This window comes from Diabrotica virgifera, chromosome 6, assembly GCF_917563875.1.
Source record: "Diabrotica virgifera virgifera chromosome 6, PGI_DIABVI_V3a".
Taxonomy (NCBI): Eukaryota; Metazoa; Arthropoda; class Insecta; order Coleoptera; family Chrysomelidae; genus Diabrotica; species Diabrotica virgifera.
This window is the reverse complement of record NC_065448.1, coordinates 187,025,293-187,045,135: the sequence shown is the minus strand read 5'-3', so window position 1 is coordinate 187,045,135 and position 19,843 is coordinate 187,025,293. Positions and strand designations below refer to the sequence as shown.

The 19,843-nt window shown below is 31.6% G+C and overlaps 1 protein-coding gene across 2 annotated transcripts in view; it reads left to right on the top strand.

The window, feature by feature from the left end:
- Positions 1-19,843, top strand: part of LOC114324600 (uncharacterized) — a 92,950-nt gene that overhangs the window by 54,386 nt on the left and 18,721 nt on the right. For both annotated transcript variants that reach the window (XM_050654410.1, XM_050654409.1), the window contains exon 2: positions 8,578-8,762. In XM_050654410.1, the coding sequence (XP_050510367.1) occupies positions 8,578-8,762 (185 nt within the window). The remainder of the gene's footprint in view (positions 1-8,577; positions 8,763-19,843) is intronic.

Below are 19,843 nucleotides of genomic sequence, written 5' to 3'. Positions count from 1 at the left end.
TAACAATATACAGAACAATTGTGGAACCTATTATAACTTATGGAGCAGAGTGTTGGCAACTCACAGGAAAGAAAAGAAAAAATATAAAAGTAGCGGAGATGGATTAATTACGTAGAGTATGCAGGGTATCTAAATTAGAACGCGTACCAAATGAGAAAATAAGACGACGGACAAAGAGTGTATATTCCACGGTTGACCATATAGAAACAAAGAAATTGCTATGGTATGGTCATGTTTTGAGGATGTCAGAGGAAAATGGCCAAAAATAGCATTAAATTACACACCCATAAATAGAAGAAGAAGAGGAAGGCCTACAGAAACATTGAAGAAAGGCATAGAACAGTCTATGGCAGATAGAGCAATTGATGAAAACGAATGGGTGGATAGAAATCGATGGCGAGCGAAATGTGGGATATGGAGGAGACCGTAGGAACCCCACTGCTTAATATAATTTAATTGACGTAATTAAAAATTTCCAAATAGTTCCCAAAAAATATTTCTAGGCCCTTTGTAATGGCGGCATTACCTTTTTGGAATCATACAGGGTGAAAAAATTTAATAAATAACTTATTTTTTAATAAAACCAGAAAAAAACGCAACTTCCGGTAAACCGATTCTATTCTTCCGGTTCACGAACCCGATCTTATAAATAAAAAAAGAAACCTATACACCGAATTTGTTTCAAATCGGACTTTTCGTTCGAAAGATATTGCGCTATTAGGCACATATGTATAGCCGTAATTTTGAATGTCCGCCATTTTTATAAAAGACAAAATCTACAAAAACTCATACCTAAATTTGAACATTTATATGTCGTGTAGTATATGTGTTCCAAATTATATTATGCTTCTATCATTAAATGCACAACTTTTATAATATTTGCACGAATCTGCCGTACTAACAGTATCAGGGACAGAACAACAGTATACTGGGGATGTCAGAAATAAAAACGATGATTTTCTGACGGACTTCATCAACTCACATATACCATTGAAAATATCCGACGATAAAGATCTATGATCGTCTATATTCTTTCTAATAGAGTAATTAACAAATTTTGCATGTAAAAGCACCCAAACTGGCATTAATAGGAGGCAATCATAATCTAGTATTGTAAAAGATCTGAATGAACACAACATATAAATATATCATAAAAATAAAATTTCAGAATATATCACATGTCTACATAAAAGTTGAAAATCTGCAGGACAGCACAGCAAGGTATATAACATAATTCACCAAAGGAGAATAGCAGAAAAGTGCAGAAACATATATATCATCCAAAGCAATGGAGTCAAGAAATGTTGGGCAAAAATTAAGGCAAACACCTCAGGCTTAGAAGCTCTGAGCTATAGAAAGATAAATAAAAGCAAGTTTCTCCTAAAGGATGATGTGTTAAAAAAACCTATATCAAAACAATAAGATGAAAACGTCAGAATAGATAAATAACTTACTAAACACATAGATATAGGCAACTGAATAAGACAGGGGGTTTAGTAATTCATATGCTACTATAGTCGGTTCGCTAAACTCAGACACAATTGTCTAGTTATTTTAGTAAGTACTTTTGCTAATTTTGCTAAAATTGGCAAAACATAATTACGAAATAGTTAATAATAACTAAACAGTTAGTAATTTTCCCAATTTTGGCAAAATTGGCAAAAAACAGAAAAATTAGCGACTAAAATCTTTAGCCAGTTGTGTCTGAGTTTAGCGAACCGACTATAAACATAATCATGTAAGTATTGATAAAGGGCGTTAGCAAAGGAATAGAATAGCAAAATCGCTCATATAAAGGAAGAACAAAAAGTAGAACATTTAGTATATACATAAAAAATTTCCAATGCTATATATTCAGTGTACTGATGTATGGAGTTAAAGCACGGGCACTTACAGATTCCAAGCAAAAACTAGAACCCTTAAAAATATTACACATACCAACAAAAATTACACTTACCATTTGTGATTTTTCCCTATTGACTGTCGTTAGAACCTACCAAACACAAACGAAATAATAGCATCTACGGCACTGTCTAACATCATTAACAGAAAGCATTAACTATCTAAATATTGCAAAGCCCAACATGCACGTTACACTTGTTTACATGTAGGTACACTATAAACTCTCCTGGGTAATTCTTTTAATGCATCAGTCCTTGTCAACACACAAAAAGTGGCATTAAAATGATTTTAATTAATATGACATTCAACGGGGCCAATGGAATTATGCTAAATAATTCCAATATAATCCGCTAGGGAGCAGCTTTTTAATGATGCTAATAATGCTAAGCTAGACAAATATAAATTATAAAACAAATTAAAACGAATATAAATATAAATATTTACATTGTGTATAAAAAATATACAAGTTATATCTGAAGTAACTCTATTTTATGATCAATATTAGTCCAGGGTAATAAGGTTTTTTCCATGACACTTCAACAGCCAGGATACTGAAGCGTTTTTTCGATGTAGAAGGTAATATGCTTCTTTTCATGAGCATTTTTCAGTGCGTCACAAATGATAGAAAAAAAAAGGTAAGTCCGTGATAATCATAGAGGTATATATTAACATAGAGGGAGCCTACCTTCCGCGCTTCCTGACGACAAGATCTCATGGACTGGTTTGCTGCATCTCTTTCTAACACATTGTATCGAAAATGTATGATGACATTCAGTGTGAATATAGGCACGGAAGAGGAGGACAACTGTAGCAGCTTTACTATGCGTAAGAGTGAAACAGCACTAATCCAAATAAAAAAGATGGTGTCGTCACTTCGCTCTGAATGACACTCTCTCTATGCTAATATATAACTCTATGGTGATAATATACATTTTAGTGACATGACATTTTAGTTAAATCTGACAGTTGTCAAATTTTATTTGCAATTTGGCATAAAAACAAATCAATTCTGTTTATTGCATTTATAAAATGGTATTTTCTTTGATTTGTATAGTCTTATAAATTGTACAGATTATATTCGTAGATATATTATATAATTCGAAAATAATTTTTATTTCGATTAAAGCACCATCTATTGACAACTAGAATAAGTGTTATAAATGTCACCGACGAAATGTAATCACCAACGTGCGTTTTTTTCTGTCACATGCAATTTAACGCGTTAGAAAGAAATAGAAAAACTGTGACGCACTGAAAGATCCTCATGAGAAAAAGCATATCAATATCTATAAGAACAAATAAAATTGTAACTATTTCCAGCGTAGTATCCCGCGGCCATTTTTATTTATAAACAACTTAGTGTGAAAAAACGGCCTTATTTCCTTTTTTTTTTTAAATCAATGGAAAACAGTGAAACTTATGGTTTTTTTAGTACAAAAATCTTCGAGAGCATGGAAAAATCTTTAAAATGGCGTATTACAAAGTTAGATACACTCATTTATTGTTAGTATAATAGTCGAATAATGACGAGTATGTCAACTAAAATTGTCATTGTCACAGTGGTAGTTGCCAAACTCGTCCAATATATCTAAAAGTGGGAAACAGTCAATATTTATAAATTTTTATATTTCTATCGCTAAATTTTCCACCTCTACTAGTTTCATCTCTTTTTATCTGACAACTTAATATGTTTTCCATCTTTTGCGTTATTTTGCCGGTTATTAGCGCGCTCATCACTGTATAGATATCATTCATTGTTCGAAAGCTATTTCCTGGTGGCATAATTATGTAATTTACTGTTTCATTTGGGATATAAAGCAACAATTTTAGTTTGAAACCAATTTATTTGGTGTTTATTTGGCGACTTTTCGACTTCGAAAGTCGTTTTTTTTTTCGAAGTTGAAGTCGAAACGTCAATAAATTAAGTTCAAACTAAAATTGTTGCTTTATTTCTTAAATAAAACACTAAGTTGTGTCATTCATTTCTAATTCGACTCTTATTTTTAAGTTTTCTCCAATGACATACTGGTGAAAAGGTCAGTCGTAAGGAATCTGATTAGTGATTAGCATATGGTTGGAACGTAATATTGATTACTAAAGGGCGGATTATATGTATGAAAATGTATAAAAATACGTACATATATATGTAGATTTTTTTAAATATATGTAAGGATTCGTCGAAAATATGTATTAAATAAATTAAAGCAATAATTAATATAATTGATACAACTATCCTAATAATGAGTTAAAAGCAAACAACATTAATACTCAGCAACTTTATTTTTACATATTACACCATATATCTTAATTATTGATATTGTAAAAGGAATTTACACCTAAGGTAAAGGTTTGTCTTTTATCAGAAAACGTATTATGTTTATATAAAGAGAAGTTTCGCTCCACATCTACTGAGGTAATAGGGGCATATTTTAATTTTGGCAACAGGTTTCCATTAATACACGTTTCTACATATATCAAAGTTGCCTCTAAAAATGGATGACACATTCTGGATAATTTTGAAACCTTCATTATTTTCTAAAACCTGCTTAAGCTTCCCCAAATCTTTTGTACCAATGTCGCCTTTTACTTTTTGGCGTTCCTTCTGAAAATTTTCAATTCGTTCCACAGAATCAACCAGAAGACTTCTTTTCTAGTAACGTAATTGTTTCTGGGATAAAACTATAATTCGTTTTAATAAACATCAGACTTTTATGCACCTCCTTATTATCTAAAATTGCTTTTGATGATATGACAGCTTGTGAAGAGTCTGATATGTCGTTTATTACGTCCTTGATTTAATCATAATTTTCAGCGTAAAAAAATAGCTGTATGGTATGTTAAACAGTAAATGGTTAAGTTCAATTAGTTACCACTATAAACAGCCCGGATTAACCGATAATAGTATAAAAGGCCCGGTTTCAGGTAAAATTTATTTTAGGCTTTATTATGGGAGCACCGTCTAGTCAGTGTTAATTGCAAAAGACCAACTCTGTCTACCTCGGTGGCTTATCGCTCCGGGTGGGTCTTAACAATGGGCCAGGTCAGATAAATTTAATAATATTTACGACCGCACTAATTGAACTCAAACCATTTACTGTTGAACAAACATACAAATAGCTATCCAAGTACCCCATCGAGTTATTACAGGTTGGGGAGGTAGCGGTACGTCACGAAACCTCTATTTATATATTTGAACTCGCAAAGGAGCCTTGAGGAACTCCTTCTTTACATTGCTAATTAATTCGTTCACAAGAGGAAATTGAGTTCTGATAATATCTGCAATTCTGTTAACTCCATGAGCTAAACAAGTAATATGAAAAAGATTCTGATAAAATATTTTTAAATTTTGCCCCACCTTAACCATATATGGGGCAGCATCCGACAAGAAAATCACAAATTTATTTAATGGAATGGCATCTGGCAAAAAGAAGTTTGTCAAAGTGTCTTGAATGAATCGTGTAATGGTCAAATTGTTGGCTTTTTCAAATTGTTTTGAAGATATTAAATATGAGTTTCCTGGACCATGTTCCTCTAGTGCGCCAATTAGCAAATGAAAAATATATTTTCCACAGGCGTCTGTAGTTACGTCCACAATAATATAAAAGTAATTATCACGTATGACTTCCCGTATTTGGATCATTGTTGATTCATATATAGCGTCGACACTTGACTTCCTCAACGTGGATTCATCCGGGATATTAAACTTGCAATATTTTTCCAAAAATGATCTTAGATTAACGTTATTCAATTTTTTTAATGGAATGTTAGAAGCAACCATTGCCGTGCACAGATCTTCATTAAATTGTGTTTTATCGTTGCTTAAGGAACCCGAATTAAAACACTTTTTCAATAATTGTTGACTTTTTCCCCATTTCTAATCCTTTTGTGTATTTGCAGTATGTTTGGTTGTTGTGACATGCTGATGCACGTGAAATTTTGTATCGACGTTAGTCTGAAGCATGGAGAAATTGAATAAATATTTAGAGTGATGTATGTTTAATAAATAAGCAAATTAAAAGTAAACGAAATGCAAACTTTTGTTTCATTAAAAGTTACTAACAATTTTTGAACATGCCGTGCAGAACACATTTTTACCTTCCATTTAAAGTTCTACGTACGGTTTAATCCACAGCACATTAAATTTCACTTTCTCGGCATTTTCTTAACAATTTATTAAACACGTTTACACCCAACTAAAAGCAGCGCTGAACTAAAGTCCAAGAAAGCTATGCTGATTCGTTCCGGGAGCTGTAAGTCTAATCCAATTATAAATGAAAATAAATAATAGTTCATTTTATAACTATTTTTCTGGTTAATGCCAGGCCCCACATCCAAGTCTGTCAAGTCAATTTGCAGAGATTAAGAATTGTTGAGATCTCAGGTAAGTAGTACCTAGAAATATTGATTAAAAACGTCCCAGCTAATGCTAGAAATCAACGGACAGGCCCTGCATAATTACATCTTAATGGTTTTCGGGATTTCCATTGCAGAGTAAAGTGACGAAAATATGTAAATATATGTATTTACCACTTAAATATGCACCTTTTTCAAAAAATCTATAAATATGTAATATACGTAAAAATATGTAACTTACATAATATATAATCCGCGGCCTAGTGATTACAGAACTTAAAACTTTAAAAAGGGTAAGCCCTGTAATTGGCTGTATACCTTCGATAAGACAACGTAGAACGAAGTAAACACTTCTGTTGTATGTAGGTATATGAATTTATTAAAAAGTATTTAAAATTTATCTACAAGGTAGTGGAAAATTACAAACCACAAAACGTTTTCGGTCTAAACTGACCATCATCAGTGTGAACGTCGGGTGTACAAGTGTTTGGAAATAGCCACTTCGTTAAATGTAAAAACCTCTAAATTACATTATTGATAAATTTAACATTATAAAGTAGGCGGTATTAAGTCGATGTATTAAGATTATTGGAAAACCGTGTGGATGTACTTCATCCTTGCTCAAGAAATGCACGTAGTCCTTAGGTGAGAGGTAACGACACTCAACGAAAAAGGTACGTAATACCAATAAAAATGTTAATTCAGACAACAAACGCAATACTTAAAATTTGTCCAATTCTTGGTTTTATTGGGACAACAAAACGATGTTCATCAATTCATTATTTTCGTTGGTTGAACCAATGTATTACGTTTATTGATAGGATGAACATTCATTATGTATACCATAATATCACTTTATTGGTATTACGAACTCTGTTCACTGAGTCAACGAACACTATTTATTGAAACAACAACGTCGTTAATTGACCGACGAAGACTATTCGTTGTGTCAATAACAGTGTTATTTCTCCTAACGTATTTCGTTTATTTCTACAATTATTTCCGTTTATTGTTACAATTAATTCCGTTCATTTTCACAATAAATAAGGTTTTTCTTACAAGCAATTCTATTCATTCTTACAATCAGTTTCGTTCATTCCTACTATGAGCGTATTTTATATTAATAATTACTGAATGCAATAGCCCAATGTATGATATTAATTTATTAATAATAATTTTTTAAATCCGCCTTTTTTGTCCTTAACCTAAAGGACTTTACACTGTGTGATTTTTCATATGATTTCACTTATACAGTGTACTGGAATAAGTGTTACACTCCCTCCACCCCCTTATTAACTTATTTATTTTTAGCACATAAGCAAATCGCTCGGACAGGTCGATTTTTAAAATAATCAAAGTATATTATAACATCAATGTTTCGAACTTTACACGATCCCTCTTCAGGTGACAGGCGCGGCGTAACTTTGATTTTTTTTAATGGGAAAGTACGTCATGTGACAGCTTATTTAAAAGCGTTTGAAATAGTGATTCCAAAAATGTATAAAACTTTAATCCTTTTTGAGAGCGCAGGTGCAAAATTTCGATCGAATTCTTTTTAAACGCATTAATTTTTTTGGAATTCTGAGAAAACTAATAAGTATTTTTGAAAAATTTAAAAGCAGAATAAAATATTACATTATTACCGAGGGCAGAAAGTCCCTTAGAATAAACAAAAAGTTTCTGTTGAATGGTATGCCTATTTGAAATTAAAAATCATACTAAATTTTCTCTTTTTCACCCCTGTGACTTAATAAAATAATCATTATAGAGGTTCTCAGGGACTTTAGACCCTCGATAATACTGTAATATTTTATTTTGCATTTAAATTTTTAAAAATAATAATTAGTTTTCTCAGGATTCGAAAAAAATTAATACATTTAAAAAGAATTGTTAGCAGCCAACCTATTTTCCCGATTTATCGATTTGTGATTTTCACACCTTTGGGTCACTGAAAAGTAAAATAAAAGGTATTAGTTTTCAGTTCGGTACAAAACAAAAATTCGGTATAGGTAGAGAGAGTAACATACCGGATGGTGAAAGATGGTATGTGTATGTGTGCCTTAATTATTGTAAGTAGTGGTAATTATTTATAGATAATTATGTTTGCCAATAGTTTTTCTTCAGACGAAAGATGGGTTTCAATTGAACAAGCCTCGTACGTTTTTTGTTGTAATCAAAAATGGTTGTCATGTAGAATTCTTTATTCCTATATTGGTGGTTTGTTTTGGTATTGCTTGATAAAACACTGTTCGACAATAAAAATTAAAAAACATAAATATTATTTTCATAAATTATGTTTCACTAATATTTAATAAATTTTAGGAGTATCATGGATTCGTTTAGTTACGTTTTCTCAAAAAGGAACATGAGATGGAATATGGGATTTATTTATCCCGGACTCATAATGCATGTAGCGCCATCTCTTCACCCAGGTGGTACACTAGAGTTCGCTGTGGACCCTCACAGAGAAGCAATCAACGTGCAGACTTTGAAAGAAGCAGGGACAGGTCAGTAAAGTTCAAGGTCAGCTTTGTAGATGGCGCCGTACGTGAAGTTCAAGGATTCTGTAAAAAATGGTTATAATTTTATACAGGGAAATTCGCAAGAAAATAACGCACGAAAAATTGAAAGTATTAAAAAAATCATGTATTTATTTTCACCCGTAAGTACTGACGTGGATCTTTTAAGACGTAGACCCTACCCGTTCTCCTTTGTTTTCAATATGAATTTGTCTTATATTACCGTATTTGTTTTTTACATTAACTACGGAATAAATCATCGCACTGCTGTAGAATAATAAATACTGCTAAAAATAAAATAAACTTAATTTATTTTTCAAGAAAATTATTACGAAGCCATTCTTCTTCTTGTATTGCCTATCCGTTTCGGATGTTGACGACCATCATGGCGATCTGTACTTTGCACTATGCTGCTCTAAAAAGATTTGTGGTTGTTGTGTTGAACCACGTACGTAGATCTTTTAGCAAGGAAATCCTTCGCGTTCCTGGTCCTCGCAGGACCACAGTAGACCGCAGCAGTCCATATCTTTCACTGTTCCTCATGATGCGACCGAGGTATTCGATTTTGGCTGTTTTTGTTGTGATTAACAGCTCTTTTTCTTTTTGCATTCTCAGCAAAACACCCTGATTAGTAATGTGGTCGCTAAAAGCTTCTTCATAATTCGACGATAAAGCCGCATTTCAAACGCCTCAATTTTCTTGCAGATGGCGTCTGTGAGAGTTCACGACTTAACTCCGTACAACAGTACAGGATAGATATAACATCGTAGTAACCTGATTTTTATGGGTATCGCCAAGTCATGACATTTGAATAACTTTGCCATTTTTTGAAATGCAGATCTTGCTTTCTCTATCCTACATTTGATTTCTATGGAATGGTCCCAATTTTCATTGACGTTCGTACCAAGGTTGGTGTATGTTTTTACTCTTTCTATTTGTTGACCGTTCACACTAATTCGTCCAAATTGCTGTTGCTTAGAGATCATCATACATTTTGCTTTCTTAGTGTTTAGCGAAAGTCCGTATCTCTGACTGACTTCTGCGATTCTGTTCATTAACTCTTGGAGGGCTTCAGCACTGTCAGCGAATACCACTGTGTCGTCTGCGTATCTTATGTTATTTATACATTCTCGGTTAATTCGAATTTCGGCTCCAACATCCTCCACTGCTTCTTGAAATATTTCCTCAGAGTAGATGTTAAACAGCAGTGGTGATAGTATACATCCCTGACGGACCCCACGTTTGATTTTGATATCATCGGATTCTCTTGCCTCTGTCCGGATAGATGATGTTTGATTCCAGTACCGATTGCTGATAATCCTTAAATCACAGGTGTTTATTCCAATATTGTTTAGTATCTCCATCTGCTTGTCGTGCTTTACATTATCGAACGCTTTATGGTAATTAATAAAGCATGCATGAAGGCATGCATATTAATATTCAAGAAATGGTGGAGGTTTTCACAAAATCCTTTATGAATTACAGAAAAATTGAGTACATATTATATTGGTACAAAAAAAATACTCAAATAATGTTGAAAGCAGTTAAACAACTGCAACAAAGCTATCCTTTTTGTTGGTGAGCAAAGTTGTCATTTAAGATTTTCGTTTCTTTTTAGATGTAAGCATTTCTTCTTTATCTTTTTGTACATCTACTATTGTTCCAGTTCTTCCCATCTGTTATTTTTTTCTGTTCTGCATTTAGCCAGTCGTTGCTCTTCGTAATGTTCCCACTGTGTTTTCGCTTGTGACATTTAAAGCCTCCTTGCAGTTGTTCCTTATTTCCATGCTTGACTGTCCAGGTTGGTTCATGGTTCTTGGATTTCTTTTATATAATACTAGAACTGTTCCTCTATATTCTCATTTTTAGCATACTTATTATGTAAATTGTATTTTATCTGTCTAGTGCGCCTTTCTTTTTTGGCGTTGCGGGTTCTTTGCCTAAACTTGACTCCTACCATGCAGTGGTCTGTATTTGCGCCTCTGTAACTTCTGGCGTTCATTAGGTTTATAAAGCGCCGTCTGTCACCAGGGCCGCCGAGAGGGCGGTACAGCCGGTACATTTTACCGGGGCCCGGTGATGTAAGGGGCCCGGCGTCGACCAGACCAAAGACGTAATTTTTCCTGTTTTTTTTTTGCTCTTCACTTTATGCCCATAATGCGTTTAATTAATACACGGCTATATTTAATATTATGACCTTTAATCGATTTTGTTTAAAATTTTAACAGCAATAAATCACAGGAGTCAAATACTACAGTGCAGTCAGATAAAACTATGGTATGGATATGGAGATTAAAAATATATCATAGCTGCTAGAAGATTTACAAGAAATCAGAAGAATCTATGTTAAAGAATCTAAATTAGTTACCAGCAGATATGGAATAACTCCAGAATTTACATGGCTCTGACTCTATGTTAAGTTTTGTCCATAAAATTGTATATCAGTGACAATAAAGCATATTTTCTATTCTATTCTATTCTAGATCCAATAAAGAAAAACGGAGCAAAAAGCTTGTGAGATTTTTTGATGATTTGTCTGGGCCTAGTGCGACTGATAATTTTGAGCCCGACGCAATATTTCGCGGGGATATATTTAATATTGTTTTATAATACGCAATTTAACCAGAAGATTTAATGCGGAAAATAAAATTCATTCGCTATTTAACATTTTATCAATATTCCGAGATGAAGATGACGACAATATTAAGAAAAAAATTGATATAGGTATGTATTGCGCAAGTTTTATAAAGAAGACTTCAGTGAAGAACTGATAGATGAAATTTTTCATTTGAGAGCGATATACAAGGATAATATTGGTGAATCTCAACTTTCTCCAATATATTTGCTTAATAAAATTAAACATCTCAAATTTGAATCGTTATTGCGTTAAGAATATTTTGCACATACCGATGACAGTAACAGAAGCAGAAAGATCCTTTAGTTTTCTTTTTAGCATAAAATATTTCCGACACTGGAGAGTACAGCCCAATACTTCCAAGACGGAAGTTTCATGCTTTCATTTAAAAACAGATTAGCTAATTACCAATTAAAATCCACTTTGAAGACAGACTCCTCAATCATACTAAATACCCATAATATTTAGGTGTGACACTCGATAGAACGCTAAGTTTTAAAGAACATCTTACACAGACGACTGCAAAACAATATTATACAAAAGTTATGCGGTACCACATGGCGTTCCTCAGCGACTACACTTAGGTCGACAGCACTGGGACTCGTGTATCCCGTTGCAGAGTATTGTGCACCGCTATGGCTCAACAGCCCACACACCAAACGTGTTGATGCGCAACTAAACCAGGCTTTGCGTATTATATCAGGTACAATCAAGGCCACGCCTACGTATTGGCTACCAGCACTAAACCACATAGCCCCCTCACAAATCCGTCGAGAACATGCCCTTGTCAGGGAGAATAGAAAAATTAACGCCGATCCTGTGCTCCGCTCTCACGTTGGTATTAACGACAGAGACATAAGTAGGCTTCGTTCAAGAAAAAACCCTTTGAATTCTGCAAGGATACTAATTGAAAGAAATTTCGAAATAACCGACCGTTGGCAAAAAGGTTGGGAGAAGAATGCTCCACCTGACATCTGAAATATGCCATGTATTACAAGCAAGCCAGAGGGTTTCAATCAACCGAGACGGATCTGGGCGACACTAAATAGAATTAGAACCAACTGTGGTAGGTGCTCTGGCTCACTTTTTAGATGGGAAAAAAATACCTTCTCCAAATTGCGATTGCGGTGCTGAAAGACAAACGGTTAAGCATTTGTTGGAGGAATGCCCCATCAGATCGTACAGTGGCAATTGGTCCGATTTTTTAATGGCGACCAATGAATCAATTCAATATATTTATCAACTAAATTTTCGTTTATAAAAATTAATCATTATTTTTTTATAATGTAGGTATTGTGATCTTTATTTTTGTACAAAAACTGTGATATAGCCATACGCTAAATAAAAAATAATTCGCATAAAGAATTGTATGAGGTAGGTAATGATAGCTACAATACTTTGGGCTAATTAGCAAAATTCATGGAAAAGTTATTTACCAGCAATTTTATTGCTGGAATCGAATTATAAGACCCTATATATTAATAATATAGGTATGCAAAGTCCGCAGATAGTGTGCTACTTTTTTTATAAACAAAATGGCGCCGACAAATCGTATTTTTTTCAATTATTGCTATATAACTCCGAAGATTTTAATTCTACAACAAAAACACTCAAATAAAAATTCACCGCAATTAAATTCTGCATAGAGATATGTTTTTCACGATTTGCTCCGACGAAAATTTTCCTCGGAAAATGCGGGTTTTCCTAACAAAAACTATAATTTTTAAATAAAGTTTTAGGTAAGTAATTATTAATCAATAATTAAATAACTTAGTGACATCAAATATTTCTTGGTATAGATTGTAATTCCAGAAGCTGGTGAAAATTAAACGAATATTTTAGCAACAATTCAATTGTTAATTAACAATTTACGATCGCAATAATAACCAAAATAATCATGATACATTGATCAAACTTATAAAGAATATAAAGATGAGATGCTTGTTTAATATTTTATCGACAAAATATAAATTTTTCTTTTTTTGCATAATCTTTAAATTTTGAAAAAAAAAATAGTTATAATACGTTGGTCTAATTAGTAAAGTACAAAGAAAGGTTATTTACCAGCAATTTTATTGCTTTAATCGAATTATAAGATCCTATATAATATTAATATAGGTATGCAAAGTCCACAGATAGTGTGCTACTTTTTTTATAAAGAAAATGGCGCCGACAAATCGTATTTTTTTCAATTATTGCTCTATAACTCCGAAGATTTTAACTTTACACCAAAAATACTCAAATAAAAATTCACCCTAATTTAATTCTACATAGAGGCATGTTTTTCCCGATTTGCTCCGACGAAAATTTTCCTCGGAAAACGTGGGTTTTCCCAACAAAATCTCGAATTTTCAAATAAATTTTTGGGCCAGTAACTATTTATCAATAATTATATAGCTTGGTGAAATAAAAGCTTTCTTAGTATAGATTATAAATTCAGAAGCCGGTTAAAATGAAACGAATATTTTACCAACAATTCAATTGTTAATTAACAATTTACAGTCGCAATAACAACCAAAATAATCATGAGACATTGATCAAACTTAGACAGATTATAAAGGTGTGATGCCTATTTAATATTTTGTTGACAAAATATAAATTTTTCATTTTTTTGCATAATCTTTAAATGTTTAAAAAAAATTGTTATAAACAAATTAACATTTCTTAGAAATTGTTTAGTATATTCTAATTTTAAAAAATACTTAAAATGCGTATTTCATAGGTCTTGAAAATGAATGCTTTAAAAAAATTTTCCAACCATTTGCAAAAAAGTTAGGAAACAGCAAAATTAATATACGATATCTCCATTGTTTATAATTTGTTTTAATTGTTTCAAAGCTTAAAAGTGAGTCTATGGTACATTCTAATTACTCACAAAAAATGTCAAAAATTAGTGCAATGGTTATATTTTAATCAAAGATTAAAAATACTTTTTTTTGTAATTTTTAGCGCGAAAGTAGGCTTGATACAGAGCCGGAGATAAAATGTTCACTCGAAGCGACTGACACGCTTAAACTCGCGCGAGTTGTGTATGTGGGCGGGTAGCTACGGTACTGTATTATTCTACTTTCGCGCGTGTTAATTACAAAAAAATATATTTATAATCTTTAATTAAAATATAACCATTAAGCTGATAATCGATATTGTTTTATAGATAATTAGCTTCTACTTTAAACTCACTTCTACGCTTTGAAAGAATTAAAAAAAATTGTTAACACCCTAGTAATCGTATGTTTATTTTGCTGTTTCATAAATTTTTTGCAAATGGTTGCAAAAAAGTTTTAAAGCATTTATTTTCAAGATATTTAAAATGCGCATTTTAGCTATTTTTTAAAATTATAATATAATAAAAACTTTCTGAGAAACGTTAATTTGTTTATAACTATTTTTTTTAAACATTTAAAGATTATGCAAAAAAATAAAAAATTTATATTTTGTCGACAAAATGTTAAATAGGCATCTCATCTTTATAAGATTTCAAAGTTTGATCAGTGTATCATAATTATTTTGGTTATTATTGCGACCGTAAATTATTAATTAACAATTGAATTGTTGCTAAAATATTCGTTTAATTTTCACCAGCTTCTGGAACTATAATCTAAACCAAGAAGGCTTCTAAGTCACCAAATTATTTCATTATTGGTAAATAATTACTTATCTAAAACTTTATTTGAAAATTAAAGATTTTGTTGGGAAAACCCGCATTTTCCGAGGAAAATTTTCGTCGGACCAGATGGGGAAAACACGTCTCGATGCAGAATTTAATCACGGTGAATTTTTATTTGAGTGTTTTTTTGTAAAGTTAAAATCTTCGGAGTTCTAGAGCAATAACTGGAAAAAACACGATTTTCGGGCGCCATTTTGTTTATAAAAAAAGTAGCACACTATCTGAGGACTTTGCATACCTATATATTATTAATATATAGGATCTTATGATTCGATTCCAGCAATAAAATTGCTGGTAAATAACTTTTCCCAAAAATGGCCTATTCTCCGATAATCAGCCCAGACTACAATGAAACAGGATCGGTTAGCTGCCTCTCAACTTTGTGAGGAACATTTTTGCCAATCAGGAAACTCGAAAAGCACCTGTAGTATAAATATTTTCACTATTATTAATAATATAATCAAAATTTAATAAAATCTATATTTGAAATGTTTCTTATTATTTATTGTTCTTTTCATGAGGATTTTTCAGTGCGTCACAAATGATAGAAAAAAAGGTAAGTCCGTGATAATATACATTTATAACATTTATTCTAACATGACATTTTAGTTAAATCTGACAGTTGTCAAATTTTATTTGCAATTGGGCTAAAAACATATCAATTGCCTTTATTGCATTTTAGTCCAGAGAAATAAGGTTTTTCTCGTGACACATCCCCCTCCAGGCCGAAACCAAATTTTTTGAGTAGTATGGACATCTATATTATTAACCTATATGTTTCCTGCAGCCGATTTTGATGATATACATAGTTATAAACAAATGAAGATCGAAAAACGGTAAATTATCGCTTTTTTCGTCTATTAACAAAAAGTTAAGCACTTTAAACAAATTTGAGAGTAAGAAACTCATAAATCGTATAAAAAACTTCAATATGGCATTCGCTGAATATGTCCAACCTTATTGGTTGCTTAGAAAATTGTAAAATAAATCATAAATATTGAGTTTTTATAAATATTCGTAACTTAGGTAAAAATTAACTTAGAATCTTCTTATTACGCGGAATGCCGAGACTTCTTGTACTTAAATTATATTTTAAATTTCAAAGCAATTGGTCAAATAGTTTAAAAGTTATTTAATTTATTTTTCCCAAATTCATTTTTTTTGCAACACTATAAGTCAGAAAATTATGAGGTTACAATAATACTTCGGACAGTTTATGAAAGAAGAACATTTATACTATTACCTCAATTAAAAATAAATGACAAAAAATAATTTTAAACAGTGTAAAATTATTTTGCAAAAACATGTCCATTTTTTGCTTACTTATAAACAATTAGAATAACTTTTTAACGGTTACTCGTAGAAAAATTATTTTTTCATATTTAAAAAGACTGAATTTTTATACACATTTAGAAAGAAAAACAACTGTTCTAGGACATTTAGGGACAAAGTTAGCCCCCCATTTTTTTAATTCACATGTTTTTGCAAAATTATTTTGCAATATCTATAATTATTTTTTGTCATTTTTTTTAAATTAAATTAATACTGTAAATTTTCTTCTTTCATAAACTATCCAAAATATTACTGTAACTTCATCATTTTCTGACTTACAGTGTTGCAAAAAAAATTAATTTTGGATAAACAAATTAAATAACTTTTAAACTATTTGACCAATTGCTTTGGAATTTAGGGTGTAATTTAAGCACTATAAGTCTCAGCATTCCATGTAATAAGAAGGTTCTAAGTTAACTTTTACATAAGTTATGAATATTTTTAAAAATTCAAAATTTATGATTTATTTGGCAATTTTCTAAGTAACCAATAAGGATAGACATATTCAGCGAACGCCATATTGAAGTTTTTTATACGGTTTATGAGTTTATTACTCTCAAATTTGTTTAAAATTCCCAATTTTTTAGTAAGAGACGAAAAAAGCGAAAATTTACCGTTTTTTGATCTTCATTTGTTTATAACTATGTATATCATCAAAATCGGCTGCAGGAAACATATAGGTTATTATTATAGATGACCATATTACTCGAAAAATTTGGTTTCAGCCTGGAGGGGGATGTGTCACCAACACGATATTTTTTTTCCTTATTTCTCTGAACTATTTATAAAATGGTATTTTCTTTGATTTGTATAGTCTTATAAATTGTACAGATTATATTCGTAGATATGACATAATTAGTAAATAATTTTTTCTATTGTAGCGCCATCTATCGACAACTAGAATAATCACCGAACTAGAATAATTACCGACGTGCCTTTTTTTCTGTCATATACAATTTAATGCGTTAGAAAGAAATTGAAAAACTGTGACGCACTGAAAAATGCTCATGAGAAAAACCATATTAATAATTTGATTTCTATAAAAATTAAACAATTTTTTCGCCCTTCACTTTTTGCCAGGGGCCCGTCCTTTACTTTTTACCGGGGCCCGCTCATCCCTCTCGGCGGCCCTGTCTGTCACTAAGTACTTAGAATATGGTTAATTTGGTTTGCATTTTTCCGTCTGGTAATATTCACGTTGCTTTATTGAGATTAAAACATGTTCCCACAACCATGTTTTTCACAAGTGCTATACTGATAAGTAGACTTAGGCAAATATGCGAATTGCATATTTTGCATATTATGCATAAAAAATGCAAAAATGTCCAATTTTGCATATTTTTATATAAGTGTGCATAAAGTGCATATAGTTTGAAATTTTTGTTGTGACTATAAACATCTTTTTATATCCATGTAACAAATAGCTTGGAAATCTCAATATTTCATTTTGTTTTATAATCTCTTGGTATTCAAATTTTTGGTATCGGAATGTAGTAACTAATAAAAGCTTTATAGGCTTATACATAGTTTTGTCACGTTTTGTCCTTGACACAAGGGTCCAAAATCTGCCAGTTTATATCTCTAGGTAAAAATTTTAATTTTGACAGTACATTTCACTTTTTTTGTAAACTAAGCCGTGAACCCGTGTCTTTATAATCGAAGGGTCAGAGGGAAAAACGATGAATGTCAATTTTTGGCCATTTTGCGATTTTCGTGCAATCTGTTAGCTTAGAAAGAGTACTATCAACCTGTGAATGGCCAAGGGGAAATAAAGATGACAATCGTCTTAAAATCACGTCACGAGATTGGACGCAAGGGGGAAAAACAATGAACATGTAAGTTTGTTTCTCATTTTACCGAAAATGCTTGCAGATTGATATTCACCGTTCTTCCCCCTGGCCCTTCAATTGTGAATGATTATTGTGCTTTGAAAATGCCGAAAATAAACAGTTCAGTGTCATTCATAAAATCAAACTACACTGTGCGTCAAAAAGAAACGGGGCGGCCCACAAAATTGGTAATTTTTGATGTCTCGAATTTCCTAAATCTGTTGTCCGATTCAAGTAATTTTCTTAAAAATCTATAGACTTGATATTTAGCAATACCGTTGTAATAATGTTGTTGCTAAACAGATACATTTTCATTGTATACTGGGTGGACCAATCAAACTGTTTTTTTTTCTCAAAGTTCGTAACACCCTGTAGAATATTCTAGCATTTATAAAATACTGACATTAAAACCCAACTATAACCTCAGATTTTTTAACATTATTTTTTTTCTTCGTTCGCTTATGTTGGATAATAAAAAACTTAGGTTACTATAACCACTAACTTCAGAAAACTATTACCCAATTAGAATCCTCCAAATTATCATTGTTAGACAGTACATTGTTAATAAAAGAATTTGAATCATTTTGTGAAAACCTTAAAAGTAATACACATTGGAAAGAAAATGTTCCAAAAATTTAAAGCAACCATGGAAAAAAACAGTGATTACCAGGTTCTTTTTGAAGTGGTTCAAGTATTAGCTGAGACATTTTCCGAACCACTTAATTTAGAACCAACTGTTATCGAAAATTTGAAAAATGCACCAGTTACATCAGTTTGTTGATGTCGAAAGAAGTTGTTCTTTGTACTCAGATGGAAGCCAAACATTTTTATGAGAAAATTTTGAACAGCATTTTATAATTTATTGTTACCACAATTCAAAATGATACAATTTATTTGTTAAAATACTTAAATATTTAATTACATAAGCTTTGTTTGTAAAATACATAGGTACACTTTAATTAAGAAAACATGTGAAGATACTGTAAATATTTTTTATTACATGCATATTTTCTAGATGAACATGCATATTGTTGGGTAAAATAGGGTAGCAGCACCATTTTTGGCCATCTTAAGGAATTTCTTGGCCTTAATAAATCATTAAAAATCAAAAATTAGAGCTGCGGACTTGTAATTGAGCAAACGTATGACGTTAACTTTGTTTGATTTAATAGCCACTTACGTTTGAAGTTAAATTATAAGGACATTTTGTTAGGTATTTTTTAATTCAGAAAGCATATAAAAACTAACTTTGTACCATTTGTGACCACTTTGCTCCTAATGTGGTCTATTCAGAAACCATTTGTGGCCATTTGTTTAATTCTACATAGATAAGGATGATAGTTTCTAGTATTTTTAGTTACCTAACACATTTTTTTACTAAAGGTAGAAAAATTATATTTAATTACTAGAAATGTTAATAAAATTACATGAAAAGGATAGTAGTTTTAATAAAAAAAATTGTTATTACAACAGTTTTAATCAACACGAATTACTAAAATTTATAATATTTATTGATCTCTTCAACAAAAAAGTAACCCCTTGATTTTTTTTTAAAGGTGGTTGAATTTCTTCCATTTCCTCATCCTTTTCATACCAAATTTCATCC